We start from the raw sequence: 20,872 nt of genomic DNA on the forward strand, positions 1-20,872 counted from the left end.
GGATAGGACCCTCTGCCCTGTGCTATGCTGTTGGAGGCGACTCTGGGCAGCGTTGTGAACAATGTCCTGACAAGGTGATCATAGATATGACCTCTGGGTGAAGAATGAGGACCAAGGTGTCATATGGGCGGGGCCCTGCTATAGGTTCAGACAGAAAAGCTTTCATTCTGCCAGCCCATGTCCCCTCTGAGGCACGTGAATGATCTTTGTGTCCACTGAAATTGGAAGGTGTTTGAAGATGCAGCTTTGTGAAAGGCTCCATGGGAACCTTATGGAGATGTTTAAAAACCTAGAACGTGAATGCGCCTGCCTGTGAACTTTGCCTCTTTCCCTGGATTAAATGCCATCTGCAGGGATGAAAGCTGCATTGGGGACCAGGCTGGGATCTGAAGACCATGGCTGCATAAAGCACTAATGTCCCTAGAACGTGAATGCGCCTGCCTGTGAACTTTGCCTCTTTCCCTGGATGAAATGCCATCTGCAGAGATGAAAGCTGCATTGGGGACCAGACGGGATCTGAGGACCATGGCTACACAAAGCACTAATGTCCCAAATCGGCTACAAAATGCAGACCACAAGATGAAGTGAGGGAAACGGAAAAAAGCGAAGGAGTTCAGGGCAGAAGGTGCCCCCATAGTCAAGCCTGGACAGGGAAAGCTGAGGCTTGGGAACCATGCCAGCTTGCTGGAGCTCTGAGAGCCCTGTCTGGGCTGTCACCTTTGTTGCCAGGCCCTCTTGTTGCTTTGCAGGCTCAGCTGTGCAAACTGTCCATCCTCCTCAAAGGACCGGGCTGCAGTCAGATGAGGAGAGCCAGACTTCCTCACCTGCTTCTTTTGACAAATACAAAGCACCACACCCCTGACCATCCTTCTCGTCTCAAAGCACAGCCTTCAAGGGCACAGTCCACAGAATGAGGCATAAGCCTCCCCAGGACCTTGGAAGATCACAGCATCATGGAGAACCTGACCAGCAACAACTTGCCCGCCTCTCAGGCAGCCAGGTAGAGGGAGATCTGGGCCAGCTATAGCTTTCCATGCCTGGTGCTCAGCTGTTCCAGGAAGCACACACCAACTGTGTCCTGCAGTAAAATCTGCCCTGGCTTTCTGCTGGCCACCAGGGAGGAGGCTGTGAGGCCAGTGACACAGAGGGCTTTCTCATTGCAGCCTGACTGTGGGGGAGGAACTCCATTTACCCCCGGGGGTCATCGACGTTCAGCAGGAATTCCAGGGGGCTATGGACACTGCACAGGGTACTGGGATGCTCTGTGGGGTTCCACAGGGGTCATGGATGCTCGGTGGATCTCCGTGGACACTTCATAGGACTCAATGGCCCTCCTTGGCATGTGGGAGGTTGCTGCTGTATTCTTGTCACGCGTATGCATGGCTTCACTGAAATCTTGTTTACTGAGCTTCAACCACACATCAGGTGCTACCCAGCTAGGCACGTTAGTGACATAGACTGAGGGACCCCTTCCTGGGGTTTCAGGATGGTCAAACATGCAAGGCCACTCATGGGCAGAGCCCAAACAGACACAAGGCTCTTGAAGGGAAGAGGAGCAAGGCCACCTTCTTAGGAGGCAGGAAGAATGCATGGTTTTGTGACCCCCTCACTTCATATGTCTAAGGGAAGGCAAGGCCTGCCCACCCACCCTATCTTTCATTCATGCCCACGAGGCTGTCCCTATCTCTAGCCTAGCTGGAGCTCATCTTCAGGTACCCTAAAGGCCACATGCCACTCAATCTGATGGCCTGTGCAGTCCCCATCCACCCTGGTGGGGAGCTGGGGGACACAATAGCAGTTTCTCTCCTTTGTCTCTCCTCAGAGACCCTTAATGCCAGTCCATGTATTTTTTTACAGCTACCTCTCCTGGGACCTCAGTGTCAGCATACAGTAGATGCTCAATACATGCACTTTAACCATTAGACAGGGTAGAAGTTTTTGGGAAGGGGCAGAATTCTTCTCCACACACGGGTAGCCTGGCCTCATGTCTCTGCTGTGCTCAGTGCTACCTGCTCTGTGGAGACAGGCTGGCAACCTTATAGCCATGACCTCACTGGACATGGGGAAACTCATTATTCTACAACAGGTGTGAGTATGAAGTAGGAATGGGGGGTAGTCATGTTCTCTCAGGGCTTCTCCACACGGACATCTGTAAGAGCATCCACTGAGCTCACAGAAGACAAAGGTGGAATGTTGAGCCGCTAAGAGCCCCGCTGGCCCTTCACACCACGCCATAGACAGCAAGGCTACACCTGCCAGGATGTCAGGAGCCATTTTAGGTTGAGTGTGAGGTCACCTTATCTGACCAGTCTATGAGAAGGGGACCAGTCTACCTGCCTCACAGGACCAGCATCAAACATGGTCCCCACTGCATAACCCTGTTGGGCCTCAGGACCTTAGCTGTGCCACATGGCCAAGCACTGTCTTCACTACCGTCAGCTAGAAAGGAACAGCATACACTGGCAAGGGCCTGGCCCATGAAGCTTTGTTCTACTCCTAGCCAGTCAGTACCCTGGGTAGGGATGGAGTGCCCCCTCCTCCTGGGCAGGGTGAGAGGAGGTGTCACTAGCCTGGGACAGGCATGCAGAAGGAAGCAGAGGCTCAATCTGAGCCCACCTCAGAGTTCAGAGACCAGACACAGCCAGCCTCCTCCCCCCTTCCTGTTTTACCCATGTCCCTTCACACACTCACGTCATGACAAGCGTCTCGTCCCCTGGCTCGCTCAGTAGCCCATCCACGAACACTGAGGTGCTGGTGAAGTTGTGTGTACTCCAAGTGTGGCCCTCATCCACGCTGAACCTGTGAAAGGCACCAGTGTCCACAGAGCGGGATGATCTTACTCCTTCCCATGTCTGTCTACCCCCAGGCCTGACTCCTGTCCAACAGAGGCTAGCTCTGGGACCATTGCAACAGCTAGGCCACAGCTGGACCACAACCTCCCTCTCTCAGGTGAGCCCACAGCAGATACCTGGCAGCACCAGGTAGCGTCCCCGACTAATCAGTAATGTGACAGACTGGGGCCCTAGACATATTGCTGGGATTCCACACAGGCACTGCTCCTTGTGAATAGCAGGGACATTTGAGCCTTAGAAACATCAAGTAATAATAGCATGCAAGGCTTGAGCCCAGCTCATGGTTCCTCTGTCAGTGACATGCCCAATATGACAGTGACGTTACCTCCCAGGATATGCAGCTCTTTCTCAGACTAAAATAACACTGGCTCCCTGGCAGTTTTCTAGCTCTGTTTCCTAAACACCAATGTTACCCTGTCCTCAATTTGTCAGTGGGTCCTTTAGCCATCTGAAGCTTTGGTTGAAGCAGCTCTTACCTGGGCACTCACTGGCTTCCTTGTCTGTACACTCTAGCCCCATTCCTCAGCCAACATGTTCTTGCTGATACTTAGGGTGCCTTCCTGGACTCCTCAGCCCTCACCACTCTCCAACTTACCCTGATTAGGCTGTGTTTTCTTTGTTAATCTTGTGGGTAACATGGTCCATCTCTGGGGGCACCCCAGTGTTAGGTTCCCAGGGGACTATTCTGGTATGCTGTGTGCCCTCTGCCCACATGCCCACCCTCTGGCCCATGATCTCACTTGAGGATCTTCAGGGGGATGGAGGTGTCCTTGATGGCGGCAATGACACCACCGTGGTCCAGGTATAGTATGTGGTGTTCTTCCTCGAAGACCTGTGGGGTGACACACTCTCTCAGGGGAGACGCTGACAAGGCCAGCGGAGCCTAGCCGGGAGGGATGCCAGCTCTCTAACACCCCGTTTATACCCCTGACTTAGCACAGGAAGGATGAGTGGGGCTTGGGGCACAGTGGCGGCTTCTCTACCCTGAGGGATGGAGGAAGCGATAGTGTGCACTCTTACCATCTTGCCTGTGGGAACTCAGGTCAGCCAACAGCCCAGCAATGAGGGAAGCACAGTATGTTCAGGGCTAGGTTCAGGATGAGCTCCAGGCCTATGTGGGGTGCAGTGACAGAGCCTGGATCCTGGCTACCTCTGACACCAGGTAGATGTGGCCACCTCTGGCTTTCAGTAGGCCCAGCCTTACTGATCTACATGTGTCATCATCCCTTCCAGCCAGGGAGCTACTGGGAGGCCTCTGTGACCATCTCAGTGGAGGTCTGAGCTGGGACCCTGGGGCGCTGGCATGTCAATGAATACATGAATGAATGACTTCCATATGGATGAATTAATGAATGGATACTCTGAGGATAAATGAATGAATGCCCACTGAGAGTTTGGGGGGGCAAAAGTATCTTGATAGGGTCCACGTAGAAGGGACAACTATGTTGGTCACAGCCATAGGCTGTAGAAAAGCACCATCTTACAGGAAGCTGGGCTTACAGCAGTAAGGTTATGCCAAGGTCTCACAGCTAAGGGTAGCAGAGCCCAGTGTGGCCCTGAGTCACTCCAGGGTACTTCAGTGCACTGGCACACATGGGGTACAGAGCGCGTCTTCAGAAACTGTAAGTGAGGGCCATGCTGTCTGGGCCACATCCTCCCACTCCTCTAGGTAGTGGTTGCTGTGCCTCCTGCTATGGGTGCCTGGGCTCAGGAGATTACAGAAGAGTCCTGGAACCAAAATGTTAGCTGTCACCCAAAACCTCAGTGGGCTGGCCCCTATGAATGCTTCCATTTATAGCACGGTGACCTGGGCCAAGGAAGGAGGGAGGAGCACTGTAGAGCATTCTAGAGGAATAGACATAGTCCAAGCTAGGTAAGGCAAGAGAAAGGGCTGAATTGCTGCTTCCAGATGGGTGTGGTCCACCCACATCAGCCCTGGCTGGAGAGGAAAAGGTCCTGACTCCTGCAGACCAGGCCCAACAGTAAGCTGGTTGGAGACAACATCAGGAAAATTGCCAAGGAAGCCTCTGACAGCATCCATGCTGTGGCCCCCCGCACCTTAAGCAGCCCCTGGGGTGCAAGGCTGGGAGGGGACACAGACCTATTCCTGGATCAGCCTTTCTCTGTTCCCCTCAGAGTCCTAGCAGGGTCTTCAAATGCTGTTGGTGAGATCCTTGGTCACCCCAGGAAGCTTGGGGTCTTTTATTATCCAGATTTTGAGACAGATCCTGCTCTGCAGACTAGGGTGGCCTTTAACCTGCACAAGAATCTCCTTTCCCTGCCTTCCAGATGCTGGGGTTACAGGGGAGTGTCACCAGGCCTGGCTGGGGTCTCCTGGCTTAAAGTGTGTGCCACTCCACGGGAAAGCTTGTGTCTCTCTGCTCTCTGGCCCATCTCTCTCCGTCAGTGCCTCTCTGGCCAGGGAGGAAACACCACAAATGCTCCACTGGTCTGGAGCTGTTGATAACTCAGTGCCCCTGTGGCACAGTCTTCCTCTCCCGCTAAAACTGCCCGTAACTGCTGTATGCACCTGTTTCTCCCTGACATATACATGCGTGTGCGTGCTGCTCCATCAGGGGGTCTCACCTGTGAACCCTGCTGTCCTCGGGCAGGGAACCTTGCCCTGTAACACTGATCCCGAGGACTCGGAGTTAAAGCTAAGCAAATGTCTATAAAGTAAGGAAGCCCTTCAGTGCTGCCAAAAATGAAGGTGGACAGGTGGCGACCTTTAAGAACCTCGGAGTGGCTTCAGTAAAATAGAAATATTGAAATGCAATAAAGCTCTCCTGCCCTCTGCAGACGCCTCACTTGTTGCATCTTGCTGAAAGAGCAGCGGCCTCCCGCCTTGACGCAGGGAGGAGTGTTCGGTGCCTCTCAGGGGGTGTGGCTGCATGTCCAGGCATGGCGAAGATGACCTGGGCGCTATGCACGCAGTTGGGCACTGGTGCTTACAGCCAGATCACCTCTCTGTGAAGTTGGCAGACTGACACAGCTAGAATCCTGCCCACCCCAGAGGGGCAACCAGTGTCCCCTTCATAGGTCAGGGCTCTCCTGAGAGATGCATGGGATGGAAACCTGCAGCTTCTAACTGTCATGGGTTCTGTGGGGCCTGCCTGCCCACTTGTTGGTATCCTCCACTGTTCCTGTGCTACAGGCAGATAGCAGCCAGCATCCCTCTAACCAGTCTGTCTGACGTCCATGTGTAGCTGTGAGTGGGGGCTGCCCCGGGTCCTGCCATTGAGAGGATGGCTCCCACAGGCAGTTTCCTCATTTCCTTTCCTTCCTTTGTCATCTTGGGCCACACCCCTTCGCTACGGCAACCCTCGGGATGTCCCCAGGATCCTAAACCTGACCCCCTCACATCCTTTTCTTTCATTTATATGTCCACTGTCTGTACCTCTACCTCTGAAGACGTGCAAAGCCAAGTAGGAAGTGACCACGTGGTCCTCAGTCCCCTTTCTCAGGCGTCCGCAGGGACACACCTGGCTGTGAACTGTTTCTAGGGTCCATATGTCCAGCAGAAGCCACAAAGCATTGGCAGATGGTACCCCACCGACTGGCCCCACCCCTTGGACGAATGCTAGCCCTCAGCAGAGGCCTCACGCTGCTCCTGAAGTGATGAGGCTGAGATTCTGAGGAAGGACACCTGGCTCAGGAGTTTAGAGAGCAAAAGAAGGGGTACAGAACAGATAGAGTTGTGGGGGCGGGGGCGGCTGAAGAACACTAGGTACCTTCGTCACCTTACCTGCCGCCAGGTGTGCCCACAGTCCGACGTGATGTACATTTCCTCTTTGTACTCCACCAGCTGCAAGCCCAGGTTACCTGACCCAATAGAAAAGACCATGTTGTTCTAAGACTGGGCACATCCCCTGACTGAGGTCTGAAAGTCTCCAGAAAAGGAAACTATGCCAAGGCTTATATTTCTACCATAGTCACCTGAAGCAAGTCCCTGTCTGCCTTCCTTTTCAGACAGTGTCCCTGGTGTGACTGCAGGGCTTGAGCTGGTCCCCTCTGGGCAGAAAGAGCCCAACCCAACTGAGCCCAGTGCAAGGCTCCAGCCTTAGCTTCAAGGTGGACAGGCTCAAGGGTTACCAAGTGCCCACGGGTGATACTTGAGGATAAAATGTGTGATGATGGTCAGGGTCAGGCCGAAGGACATGAGCCAGCTGGGGCAGCATGGGCTTGTGGTCCCTGAGAGATGAGAGCTGGGTGTGTGTTTGGGGGCAGTGCCCTGGAGTCCACGTGCAGGGGCGGGCAGGGGCAGAGTGAGTCTGGGCAAAAGGCAAGCACACAGCAGGTGCACATTCTGTTCCTGTGGAGGGCACAGTTGCTATGTGAGCCCTGGCCTGGGTCATCTCCAGGTAGACAGTATCCCATAAGATGCAGGCCAGCCCAGCCCAGAGCAGCTACCCCATGTGGGCTGCTGCAAAAGGGATGGGGCTTCCAGTGAGGAGCACAGCTCTGTAGGCTCACAGCACGGGACACATATGGCTTCACCAACTGGACCTTGTTTCCCCAGAATCCCACCATGGCCTGTATCAAGGAAATTCTTGATAAGCCAGCTGGATAGACTGTCATCCACCTGCCTGCCTACCTCTCTTCCTACCTATCCATCCAACTCCCATCTACCTACAAATCCATCCATCCATTTATCAATCTACCCATCCACCATTTACCCATCACCCACTCACTTCCCATTCATCCATTCAGTCACCCATCCACTTATGTATCCACCCACCCTAGCCCCTCTCAATCCACCCACCCACTCATTTATCTTCGCATTTATGTGCCTACCCATCCATTTGCCCATCCAGCCATAAACTTATCCATCCTCCTATCTAACCCTCCCTCTACCAATCCCACATTCATCCTTGGGATTTCCAGGGGTGTCAAGTCTCCTCAGAGGAGATGACACTACCTCTAACGGACACAGCATAGTCCCCTAGGCTCATGGCCTCCAGTTCCCATCCATGATACAAGAGCTTCCCTCAGGTTGTAAAGGCTACTGTAGCCACTCACCTGCACCCATGATGAGGCCAGGGGCAGTGTCCTTGGTATGTACTGTGCCTGACACATAGGGGTTGTCTGCCCAGCGCAGATGTAGGTGCAGGTGGCAGTCCGGCTGGGGAGGAAAGCATTGTCAGCATGTGGGAGTGTCCCAGGAAAACCAGGTCTGTGGCCAGAGCTGCCCCATGGCCTTTGTCAGTGAAAGGGTAACTTGAGGGAATGGTAAGGGTGACTTGAGGGAATGACTAGAGGGTGGGAAGCATGAAGAACTGAATTTGACCACTGGCATGTCCAGCAGGGCTAGGCATGGTTCTATGTATCTGAAGCCCTAGACCAAGGGGTTGGGAGTGGAGACAGGGGGATTCCAGGGCTTTTCTGGCCAGCCAGTCTAACTTCCATGTTTAGGGAAGGGACCCTGTCTCAAAAAAGAAGGCTGAGAACAATTGAGGGAGGTATTCCATTAACCTCTGGCTTTGGCATGTACTCATATAAATGTGCACTCATATGCTATCACACGCACATGCATGCACACACACACACACACACACACAGACTAAGAGATCTAATCAACTGTTCCACTATATAAGTGTATCTATTTCCCCATGACTGGAAGGAGACATCCCCAGCCAAGCCAGTCAGGGAACTAGGAGTCAATGTGTTACCAAAAGTAAGAGAAGAAAGTTAGCAGAGAAGTCCCACCAGCCTGTCCCTGTCTCAGGGACAATGTCAACACATGCACTGAGACCATGACAAAGACTCCAGCTCTTCCTGGGTGGCACGACTCCAGGCACACTTTACATCCCTGAATTCTCAGGAACTTTGCCACTGCCGTCTGAACCCTGAGCCCACAGTGGCTGAGAGGATGACACTGTCAGGCATGGGGGTCTAGGCTTGGTCACCTGTCAGTCTATGTTGTTCCAAGCTGGATGGAGGCCACAGGCACTCAGGTGGGAGCCAGGGCTTCCGACTGTCATTTGATGTACCTATGGCCCACTGGTTTCCAGGCATTTTGCACTGGTCTCAAGTGCACTCTCTGCCTGCCTGGACCACTTGGCCACTTTCTCCTCATCCCATCATCTTTGGGTCCCCTGGACACAAATCTCACCGAGGCTGCCTCTTCACTGAGCTTCGTAATTGCAGAGAACCCTCTTTTAGCTGAAAGTTGCTTTGGCAGATTAATGTGGCTTAACTTCCCCAAAGATAATACAAAAATGAGCCTTTCATAGCAGCTCTGGACCCTTGAGGGTTTTTGTAAATGGCAGGTGATTCATTCCTCATGCAGGTAGGCAGAGATTATGGGCCTTTTACATCTGTAGTGGGTTCCAAGAGGAGGCCTGAGAGTGGAGGGGAACAGAGAGCTCAGGACAGAGAGTATCCATCCCTGCCCAGGCAAAGGCTGCTCCTTTGGGCAGCTCATACTCATGACCACCTGCTGACTCTGGAAAAGGGTGTCTTTAATGGCACCTGTTACTCTATACACTCCCGCCATCACACAACAGCCCTCAATAACGTTCAGCAATGTGTAGAAGCAGGCTTGGAAGACACTGCTCCTCCTGTCCCTTGAACCTCGGCTAGCACCACAACGTCACACCAGCACTAGCCTGGTGAAGAACGCAGGTGTGGACAGCAGATGCCAACCTAAGTTAGTGACTCCCTGGCTTGAGGACATCTGGACAAGGGCTGTGGAGCTAAGAATGAGTGAGAGACTCCACTGGGGGCAGTTTCTCACACTGTAATTTCAATGCCAAGAATGATGCCAATGTTTCGCTTTGTGTGCATCTTTATGCCTAGCAGAAACTGGTGGCTTATGTGCCTCAGGTGTATCCTGGCAATGGCGCCTATGCCAGTCTCTTGGGGGCATGTGACAAGGCAGAGTACCTACCGGCTGGCAGTTGGTGGGCTTCCCATTCATGTCGGTGCTGGGTGGCCTCAGGTAGTCCCAGTCTCGGCCCTTGTTGTAGGTTATGAGCGTTGTCACCTTGCCATCCACTTTCTGGTTTGCTAAAAAGACTCCCTTCACTCCTCTGACCTGAAGAGTCACAAGAAGGACCACAAGGTCCCCACAGATCACCCAGAGTGACAGTGGCCAGGCATTGCTCCCTACTGAGAATGCTGCACCCTGATTGTACCCTGACATATGGAGACTGGTCCCAGGCTTAGATGGGAAAAGGTCTGTCTACTCCAGGTCTGGGTGAGCTGGATGCTGAACTGTTTACCCAAGACCTCTGACCGTCAGATGCCAGGGAGGGACCTGGTCCCCTGACCAGTACCTTATGAGAAGATTCCTCCCTTCCTCACCCCCACTCTGGAGCCCAGGATCCCCTCACATGCTGTGACTATTGATCTTCAGGGTGGGTCCTGTGCCACAGCAAATACTTCTGGCTTTCTTTGGGCCCCCACAGTTCACTGTTGTCCCCCCCCCCAAGCCAACTGACCACAGTGGGAAAGTCCCTGTTTATTCTAGCATGCACTGACAGGGCTCCACTCTGTCTTCATCTCTCTCCTTCTCAAGGAGTCTTACAAGGCTCCCGGGTGAGGCTACAACATCCAAGGGTGGCTACAGAGCCGATTCATAAGAAAGCTCAAGAGCCAGGCATTCCACCACATTAAAGCCAGTGGCGCCCTTGTAGGAACACCCTATTCCCAAGCTCCTTATTGACAAAGACTTGGAGTCACTCGCTGAGCACTTCAGAGTGGTGTGACAGGTACAGGAATACTCCCTTTCATCCAAGCCCCACAGCAGAGGCATGTCTACTTCTCCTTCTATACAGTATGGTCTATACAAAACTCCTCAAAAGACCGGGTCTTAGACGACTGTGTCTTTTACTGAGAACTCTAGAGACAAGTCTCTGTGGTGGCTCAGCTCACTGCTTCCTCACATAGCTGGCTCCTGCTCCTGCTTCATCTCAGTTCTGCACCCCTCCTTCAAGAGGCCCACCCTGACTCCTACGTCGATTTGTCAAAAGGCATTTCACTGTGTTCCAGTGAGAGCGTGGGTTTAAGGGCACTGCTGGAAGTCACCTCCTTCATGGTGGGCTGGAGGTGCCCAGCATGTGTGGCAATCTTTACCAGTGAGCGAGGGTGGAACCCCAAGTGTGGCAGGCGGTGTGTGTGGGACAGATGGTCGTGGAGAGGGTAGACAGCACCTCTCCATGTCAGAACTGTCCATGGCACCTTCCCATCTATCGCTGCTCACCCCGGCCTGGGGCAACGGCCTTGTCTCTGAGGGCTCCAGTGCTCAAAGGTTGCAGAAACAACCTCTGAGGACTAGGGGAGGGCTGCAGAATGGCACTGTCCCTCCGCAGCCCTGGCTGGGAGGCAGCACTGACAAATGGGCTTTCCTCACAAACAAATGATTGCATTCATCATTTTGCTGGGGATAATGGCTCCACACTGCTGCTGACAGCTGGAGACACATTGAGGCTGCCTCCACCTGGGAGGTCCCCTCCCACTCACAGGGACGAAGCCCATTGTCTGCCAAGGGCTACCCTCTGAGCCAGACTCACCATCCAACAGAAGAACCAGTGGATCTCCTATGGCTGTCCCCACTGGCCTGGGAGTGCAGGGCTCCTGGGGCAGGGTGTGAGGGAAGATCTTGGTGGACACTGTGACTAACTCTGCTATTCCTCCACAGATCTGGTCTGTCTCAAAGGAATGGTGGGGGCGGGGGTGGAAGAGGATCTGCTGAGCCTTAGTTTTCTGACCTGCACATGAGCTTAGTAATACTGCCACCTCCAGCCACAGTGCCCACAAGAGAAAAGAGAGGATTGTGAGTGGCCTGTCCATGTCATGTGCCTAATGGACTTCTTAGGGATTGGACCTGAGGACCAGGGAGCCACTCTCACCAATGGAGAGCATTGGTATGGATGCCAGAAGCTTGGCTCGGTGACTTGGCATGAGAGGGAGTCCTGGAAGTTTGTGTGGGGCCAGGTAAGGCCAGGACCCCAGCAGGGGTGAGGCAGGGGCTGTCATCTCAGGCAGGGAAAGGGAGGGCCACGTCCTAGCAGGTCAGGCTGGACAATTTATGTGGAGGGGTGAGGACTGGTAGGAGAGACAGTATAGATGTGACAGACTCCAGCTCTCGGGACAGGGAGTGGAAAGAGGAGTCACAAGGCAGGAGAGGAACAGAGTAGAGAGCCTCTCCCAGTCTCCGGATAGCTGCTCGAAGCACACCTGGCCGTGGCTCCTTTGCACAGCGAAAGCCTTGCATGCTAAAAGACTGGTCCAGAGTCTTTGAGCTGTTGCCCACCAGGAATCTCCTTCTCATTAGCAAACACTGGCTCAACCACCTCATTAGTAAACCAGCTTCCCTCTCTGTCTTTAACCCCCTATGCTTCGGCTTCACATCCTAAAGCCCGAAACATCTGCTGCTTTGCCGGTATCTGTAGCCCCTGGCGAGGAAGATGGAAGAAAGGGAGAGGCGGAGCATGAGCAGCCATTCCTGCCCTGCCTGGCGCCTACCTCCAGGATGTCGATGACCACGTTCTCCTCCGCCTGCCTCGAGCTGCGCACGTTCTCCAGCACCAGTGAGTAGCGCACTCCGCGCAGGTCCGACTGGTACAGGTTGTAGGTGTCCACCTGGTTCCACTCCTGTACGGCCACGAACACCTGCTGCTCATCCGTGCTGATGATCTGCAGGTCCTGGGGACCGAGGAGCTGTCAGACACGGCAGCCTGGGGCTCAGCCCCCACTCCCCACCGCCCTGGAGGCAGGCTGATCAAGCTAGGCATCCCGGTGAGCCATGCTTAGCCCTGTGGTCTTGGGCAAGTGGCTTCACCTCCATTGATTCATGTCACGCCTCTGAAATGGTGGTTGGACCCTCAACACGAGGTTGGAGGGTAGCCTGGGGATGCCTCCTCTTCCCTATCACCACTGGACATTGTCCATCTCCGTACAACGAGGAAGGGCTCCCCTGAGAACACCATGTGGTCAGAATGAGTGGTAGGTACAAGGCTGGGCTACCCCCTCCCCCGGGGAGTGAAGCATCCCTTTATTTGTCCAGCACCTATTCATGAAATGCTTGCCTGCTGCTTGAAATGTGGGATCTGCTGCCAGCCCTACCTCTGCCCTGAGCTTCAGAAACAAAGAACTTGATTTAGGTGTCAGACAGCACCCTACACACAAACTCCATTTGTCTCACCCAGCCCTCAGCCCCATGGGACAAAAAGTGCTGGGAGAACAGCAAGCAGCCCAGGTGATGGCTCCAAGCCTCAGTTCCCCCTAGTGGGTCAGGTAGCTCTGAGGGAATCAGCACAGGCCTCCAGAATCTGTAAACAACTGAACAACTCAGAAAAAGAGCCCCAGCATGTGAAAAGCAAAGCTGGGCTGACCTCAGCTCCATGTTTGCCCTTTGTCCAGGCCTGTGCAGACTAGCAGAAAGGCTTTAGTCAGGGAGGCTGTGACTGGGGACACTGTGCCTAGGCATCGGGACATCCCCACCTCACAGCTGAACAGACTTCACCCTGTATCCTCCAAGCCTTTGCCTAAGGGTTTCCAGGCTACAGGAGCGGAAGATGAAGGCAGGATGTAGGGAGCCCTAACATGAAGACACCCCCTTCCCCTTCGTGCCTCATGCCCTTTGGGATATGTTCACTTTAAGGAAGTGGTTCTTATTTGTGTCCCTTTGATGAGGGGGCCACTGGACCATCCTGAGTGATGGTACTTGGTTCTTCCTCTCACTGCCAGTCTGTACCCTCAGCCATGTATCCAAAAGGGCATTTCTGAGCTGGGCATGGTACCCAACCCCCAAGAGGTTGATGTAGGAGAACCATGAGTTTGAGGCCAGCCTGGGCTACATGGCAGACCCTTAAAAAATTCGGAGGTGGAATTTTATAGAAAAGGGGTTCAGTATATGAAGCACTATCATCTATCCCCACTGAAGAACTCCACAGGCAAAGACTCTGGGTCCCACGTCTCAGACGTAAACATGACATGCAGAGATGATGAACAAACAGGGGTTATGACTCAGGAAGAAGTATGCGGGTCTCACTCCCAAATGCGAGATGGGACGGCAGTGGGCAGGAGGCAGGGTGTGCTGCTTTTGGGTGGTGGCCAGTTTGCAGTCCACCAGGGAGGCAACACCCATCCGCTAGCAGATCCACCAGAACTTGGTGGAAAGTGAGGATCGTTCCCGCAAGAAGGCTTGGCAGGGTCAAGCTTATGGGGAAGCCTGCATGGTGGCGGGGTGCAGTAATTCAGGTGACAGTCCTGATCGAACGCCACTTACAGAAGCTGGTTAGATGCCCTGGATAAGCGTTTCCTATAAGCTATGAAGCGGCTTGGGCCCATCCACAGTGCCCCTCTGGAGAGACCTGGAATTAACACTTCAACATGTTTATGTTCAGGCTCTCTCCTAAGCATGATTCACATACTCTCCGAGTCTGGTTTATAGCTTGCTCTGCACACCACGCGGGTGTCTCTTCCTCTGCCACGGACGTTATTTATAAACACTACTTTTAATGACTGCATGATACCCATTTGTGGCCCAGCCATATTTCACTGAGCCGTGTCCCTGCTCTGGAGGACGGGGGAGATGTTTCCAGGCTCGGGTCCCTCCCTGCCTCTCTGCTTATTTCCTTCCCATAAATTCTAAGAAGGGAAACTGCCACATCAGAGATGTGGAAGGTCTCTAGAATGCTTCTTGAGCGCTGTTAGCCTGCTGTTGTGAGGGTTCCGATTGGTTCCTTTCTCAGAAGGCTGCTCATGTCCCCTCCTGTGGGCCAGTACTGAGAAGGGTCACACAAAAGCCTTGCTGACTACTGTGACAAATACTTTCCACCCTCATAAAATTCCACTTACGTTCCTCACTCCTTTCACTTTTCGAGAAGCAAGCAAAACCGTTCCCTAACTCTGTTGTAAATAGATGCACAAAACCTTGATTGTGTATCTATGTTGGCGCACATGGCCTGGAGAGGTTTGCAGAAGGAAAATACTAGTTCATTAACATTTCTTATCAAGTGTGATTAGGACTCTCCCAGAGACAGTTACTTATCGCTCCTGCCTGTGAGAGGAGCCCTAGGTCCTTCGCACATGCTCTGCTCTCTTCTCTAACTGCTTTTTCATGCTCTTCCCAATAGATGCTTTATTCCCAAGCTTCCTGTCCAGATTTTATGTGTCCAGAGGACAGAGATGCCACAATCTGAGGCCTGGTTGGCTGGAGCAGTGGCTGGGCAGGCAGGGGAAGGGTGGCCACATCCATTCTTTCCTATCCCACTTGACCTTGGAACCCCAAACCCCCACAGCCCGCATCTGGCACAGGGTATGGACGGGCCACCTCACCTTGGGCAGGGCATATTTGGGCAGCTTCATTAGGACAAAGTCACTGCGGCGATAGGAGACATAGTATTTGGTTCGGTTTGTTGATGTTACCTAGGGGAGAAGCACAGCATCAAGTGACAGAATCTTCAGTAAAACCCCACTCTCCGTTTGAAAGCAGACTGCTCAGCCGGTGGCCATGCCCTTTGCTTACAGTGATGGTGGTTTCTCTTGACTGCAGCTTTGCTGTACCCAGAGTCACCTAGGGGACAGTGCTGGACTGAGTCACCTAACGGACGGTGCTGGACTCAGAGTCACCAAAGGATAGGCGCTGGATTGAGTCACCTAGGAGACAGTGAGTCCCACCTCACTGTGGTGAGCCTATGAGAGCATCTCCAGAAAAGATTAACGGAGCAGGGAAGATCCAGCCTGAATGTGGAACAGGCATGCGTAGCAAGCCAGCTATTTCTTATGGGGTAACCTTACATTTACTGTCCCCAGACTAATGAGGCTCTGGGTGTGCCCCAAGGATGGCTTGACAGAGAGTTTCTGGAGTCTTCTGTCGACCCCTCTTCCTGAGTAAGCACTATTCTACCAGGGCAGACCAAAGATATGGCCATGGGACAAGGGACATGCCAGATGCCAGCCATCCCAGTTGGAAAGTGATAGTGTCAACTGGTCTGACGTGAGCCAGGCAAGAAGCAGCAGCTGGGCACCCCACCTGACTACCTCCACCCTCACAGAACACCCAGATGGAAGGGTGGAATGCAATTTCCTGGTTGTGATCTTGGCAAGGCTACTACTGTGTGTTTCTGGGGCTTGGTATTCTCTCCGGCAACAGAAACCAGCAGCTACCAAAAAAAGACAGACACAGGAGCTCATAGATACAATGAAAAGCAGGGGAGATTTGGTAGGCCCGGGCACTGGTGACACACTACAGGGTCAGTTGGGGCTCAGGGTTTCCTGCCAGGCTGGGAGAAGGGCCAGCACTAGTGTGATGGCTCATGCAGAGGGAGCAGTGTCATGGAGACTGGGCAGGGAAGAACTATGGGAAGGACACTGGGCTACTGTGCTATTCTCTGGAGGTTTTTTTTTTTTTTTTTCAGGAGGCTTTGAGCTTGTCTCACAAGGTTCCAGATGGCAGAGCAGGGACCAGCAGTGGGACCCAAGGAAACGGCCTGCCTCTAGATGAGCTTGGAGAAAGTGATAGACGGTTACCAACTTTATGGGATCTAGAATCATCATGGAAACCAGTCTGTGGACTTGTCTGTGAAAGGTTATCCCGGTTCACTGAGGTGGGAAAGCCACCCTAAATGTAGGCAGCGCCATTCCGTGAGCTGGAATCGAGGACTGAATAAAGAGGGGAAAGTGAGCGGAATTCACACTCTGCTCTCTGGCTGCGCATGACTGAACAGCTGCCTCACTCCTGTTGCCGTGCCTTCCCTGACGTACGAATTGTATTCCTGGAATTGTAAAGTGGAAGAAACCCTTCATCCTTGGGGGGCTTTTGTCAGGTACTTCATCCCAGCATAAGGAAATAAATAAGACAAGGTACTCTGTGCCGTACAGAGGGCAAGATGCTCTAACAGGGGTCAGCTTCCCATCTAGAAGTGGTCAAGAAGCTTCCCAGCCAGGGTTCACTAGCTTTTCACAAGTGGCCCGAGATCTATACTGGGGTACCGCAGCAGTGTCCTGGTTACGGGGGTTCATTAACCAGAACACCCATGATAAGATCCAAAGCATGAAAGGAACCATGAGAAATAGATATACTTGGATTTTGTGGGCCCCAGATGGTGGGGAGGGGCTGGTGGGCAGAGAAAGTCAGGAACAATCTTGAGCCAAGGTTCTGCCTGGAGGCCTCTGAACATGCTCCAAGCCACCATAGAGATGTAGAGACACCGAGCCCTGCTATGTGGCATTTAGAAGTGAAGTGTTGTTTTACTGCCTCTTCTGATGGCAAAGGCTCACACGCTGTCACCTCCCAGCACCTGGAGCACTCACCTTCAGAAAAATGTATTCATCCTGCACGGTCAGGGAGCCACGGTCGATGGGGCCAGCGAAGGGTGCCGCGTGGGACTGAGCTGAGCAGTTGTGGGTCAGGCAGGTGAAGTACCGATAGTCTGCAGAGGACAAAAGCAGCCAGGACATGCAGACCCCACTGAGGGTGGCAGAGATGCAGAAGCGGAGAGGCTTGCTCGGCTCCCACCGCTCAATACAGCCAGCACCTTGGCTTGGTCTAGAGCCTTGCTTTTCAAAAGGGCTTGCCTGCCATGATGCCAGCCCAGTGGGGCCAGGGACCACTCAGGACATCTTTAACTCTCTGGGAGAAATTGCTGGCATGTTGGAGAGCCATTATCCAAAGAAAGGGACAATCAGACATACCAGGAACCTCACGAGGTCCCACCCAGTCCAAGCCCTACCCTCTCACAGACCTGGGCGCCTTCCTGGACAAGAGTGGGTGGCTCTAGGCACTCTTTCTTCCCAACTCTAAGCCAAAGTTCCCATCTTTCTTCACAAACTCCAGCACAGCAAACTGAACTTAGGTTCTGCCAGGAAGTTGCTGTCTCTGAGCTGAGAGGAGTTTCCAGGGCCAGTGGAAACAGACATACTGTGGACATTCCACTCACTCAAGTCCTGGATCATTCACTTGCTGGCTGTTATTTTATCACTCATCGACTAACTCGCTCACTCATTCATTCATTCACTCATCCACCCACTCATTGCTATACTCACTCATTCACTAATTCTTCATTTGGTCAATCACTCACTCATTGTTTCACTCATTCATTCACCTGCTCATTCATTCATTCATTCATTCATTCATTCATTCATTCATTCTCTTACTCTCACTGTCATTCATGAACTATTCACGTGGAAACTGCCTGAGGAAGGTCCTGCGCAATGAGTTGCTGTCATGGAGGACTGGCTCTTGGGAGCAGTGAGAACTGCTGCTCTGGAGAGAGGCAGACTGACAGATGAGGTCACTACAGTAGAGTGGGGGCAGTGAGCATGATTCTGTCCATCACACAGGCAGGACACCTACACAAGGCACTCAGGGTACCTGACTTCATTTAACAGTTCTTCTGAGGAGGCTGACAACCAGTCAGCACTCAGCCTCAAGAAGCTGTCGGACCAGGGGATGCACAGGAAAGGTGGGTGCTGGAGCATCCTAAGGAGTGGCTGGCAGAGCAGATGGAAAGGTGGCCTGGGGTGATAGGGGAAAAAGAAGCCTGTGATGGATAAATGGAGACAGGCAGTCCCAGCTAGATAACGGGATGTGGTGATCTTGGAGCTGGTTCCTCTGGAGGATAATGGGTACAACAGGTTAGGAGACGAGACCTCAGGATTTTGCATGGTCTGCTGTCAGGCTCTGAAGACTGTTTCTGCAGGGCTCCAGGCTGAGGGGTAGTGAGTGTAGAAATTAGGTCTTCAGAAGCTAGGGAGGGTCCTCACTCATGAGCCAAGTTGGTCTGAGGGTTCTTGACACAGAGTTCAGGCTGCTGCACATAGGGTCTGCTTCCTCCAAGATGGAGGCTATATGAAGAACCTCAACAGCTCTGCCCCAGGACTCAGTCTATCTTTCCTCTGGCGCATGACACATCCTGATTCTCAGACAGCCTACTGTCACATGGACCCTTCTGGGAGTCACCTTTGTACATCCCTGCATGGGGTGTGTGTCCTAAGACTTGGCAAACCAATGGCCCTTCTCTCTGAGCTTTGTTCATTGCCTACCAAAACAGCAGCTGTGGTACCATTTGGTTCCACCCTTTGAGGCACGGAGTCCTGGCCGAGAACTTGGAAATGTCCTTTGTCATCCATCACCTGGCAGCAGTATACTGCCCAGAGAACTAACCTGTGTGAATCCACTGTTGGCCACAGGCATCAACCCACTTCCTTTTCCCCTTCCTGCCCAGGAGCCCCAGTGCGCCACCTGGCTGGTGCCTGTAGACTGCATAGGACTGCCAGGGCATCAACCTCTGCCAACACAACACAAGAGACTAACATGCATATATAAGTGTGTGGACTTGTTCAGTGTGAAGGCCCTGTGCTATAAGCAATAGGAAGTTAGTGGCTGGGGTGACCTGGCCCTGCCTGTGGAAGGGAAACCCCAGAGACCCAGAGAAATCTCAGCCCTCACAGCAGGCTGGGTGGGGCCATGCGGTAGGAAACACTCAATGCTCAGGAGCTGGAACAAATTGCCCTTTTAATAGACTTTCCACAGAGCAGGGCTCCTCCACTTCAGTTCACCCCCAGCGGGAAACAAGCGAGCTTCAAATTATGACTCATCAGAACACAGTGAGGTCGGTGCACAGGGCTGGCCGCTGAGGATGCACCAATGAACAAGGGCCAGGCTGAGCAGCGTCCGTCACTGGACAAGGAGCCTCGGGGATACCCGGGACTGCACAGCTCTCACTTACCTCCACTGAGGTCCTGTGCTTCCATGTGGACCAGGTTGGGATCAGCATCCACCCCAGACACAGCCCTGGAAGAGAATTGGTCAAGGGTGGTATCAGCAAAGGGTTAGTGAAACCTTTCCCCTGGGCTTCCACTAACCACACGGCCTCTCTGCCTCCAAGGCTTCTCTTTCTGTGAGTCCAGAAGACACAGCACTCCCCACTAAACCTACAAGCTCCAACAGAAGCCTGGGGGAAGCTGGATAGATCTGGACCACGCTTGATGATACTGGCACCTGTTTGTTCACAGGACAGTGTACGAGTCACTAGGGTCTTCCGTAGGGTCTCCCATCCCGGCTGAAACACAGGCTGGGACCGCTGGTCTGCACGGAGGGAAGCTCAGAAGTGACTAGGGATATTCCATGGTCACATAGCCCTAAGAGGTTCACTGGGATTCCAACCAGGATCTGGATCTGAGTGGCTGTCCTCTCAGCTACTCTGGTGGCTGACTGGTCAAGCTGCCCACTACAGGGGACACAAGGAAAACCCCCTTCCAAGTTCGCCCCAAGCTGCCTGTGTTGGCAGAGGATCTGTGAGGGCAGTGTTCCTCCATATCACTCTCCCCAACCTGCACCAGACTTCCCTATTTCACAGGCCAGGGATTGTGGGCTTGCCCAAGACCTCAGGTGCTGACCAGGGTGACCTCAGGCTCCCACCAGATCTGCCTGACGCAAGAAGTCACGCTCCCCTCAGAGCCATACTCTCTGCCTCCCGAAGGCAGCCACAGGACATCTAGAAAAGTACTGCGGCATCCCCAGGAGCCAGTGGGACCTATTCTGTCAGCACCATCCCAGGCCTTGGGGCCAGAGAGGGATAAGACATGGGCTGAGGGCTAAGGGGTCAGGAAGCTCAGGCTGGGACATATCCCAGCTAGCACAGCTCCTCTTCCAAACTCCCAAACGGGCTCACTTATATAGGAGAGACAGAAAAGAGGTAAGAAAGGAGGAAGAGGAAGGGAGAATGAGAGAGTGAGAGACAGACTGAGAGAAAGAGAAAGGAGAGAGAGAGAGAGAACATATGTACATGGGCAGGAAGCTCCCTTCCTGGTGCAGAGGCCATAGAGATCCAGGTAATAGCTACATACACTGGTGGGTCCTGGGAGCAGGGGTGGTTCTAGGCGCTCTGGTAAACTATTAAATGCTCACTCGCTCACTTACTCAGCCATTCATTTGCACTCATTCACCTATTCATTTACTCATTCATTTGCTCACTCATAACAAAGCCAGCGTCTGCTTTTGTGGTTTTTACTCCAAGACTGCTGACCGCCGAGGGGAGGTGACAATCCCAGAACAGACGCCTCGCTGC

General features: G+C 53.2%; 1 protein-coding gene across 1 annotated transcript in view; it reads right to left on the bottom strand.

The window, feature by feature from the left end:
* The window catches only part of Sorcs2 (sortilin related VPS10 domain containing receptor 2), a 361,028-nt gene that overhangs the window by 23,767 nt on the left and 316,389 nt on the right, over positions 1–20,872 (bottom strand). The window contains exons 6-14 of the mRNA XM_055624007.1: positions 19,532–19,596; positions 17,115–17,233; positions 15,138–15,227; positions 12,321–12,500; positions 9,742–9,888; positions 7,872–7,974; positions 6,598–6,674; positions 3,593–3,684; positions 2,692–2,799 (exon numbers count right to left, since the gene is read on the bottom strand). Of these exons, the coding sequence (XP_055479982.1) occupies positions 2,692–2,799; positions 3,593–3,684; positions 6,598–6,674; positions 7,872–7,974; positions 9,742–9,888; positions 12,321–12,500; positions 15,138–15,227; positions 17,115–17,233; positions 19,532–19,596 (981 nt within the window). The remainder of the gene's footprint in view (positions 1–2,691; positions 2,800–3,592; positions 3,685–6,597; positions 6,675–7,871; positions 7,975–9,741; positions 9,889–12,320; positions 12,501–15,137; positions 15,228–17,114; positions 17,234–19,531; positions 19,597–20,872) is intronic.

Source organism: Psammomys obesus, unplaced genomic scaffold (assembly GCF_907164565.1).
Source record: "Psammomys obesus unplaced genomic scaffold, mPsaObe1.curated_primary_1811, whole genome shotgun sequence".
Lineage (NCBI taxonomy): Eukaryota > Metazoa > Chordata > Mammalia > Rodentia > Muridae > Psammomys > Psammomys obesus.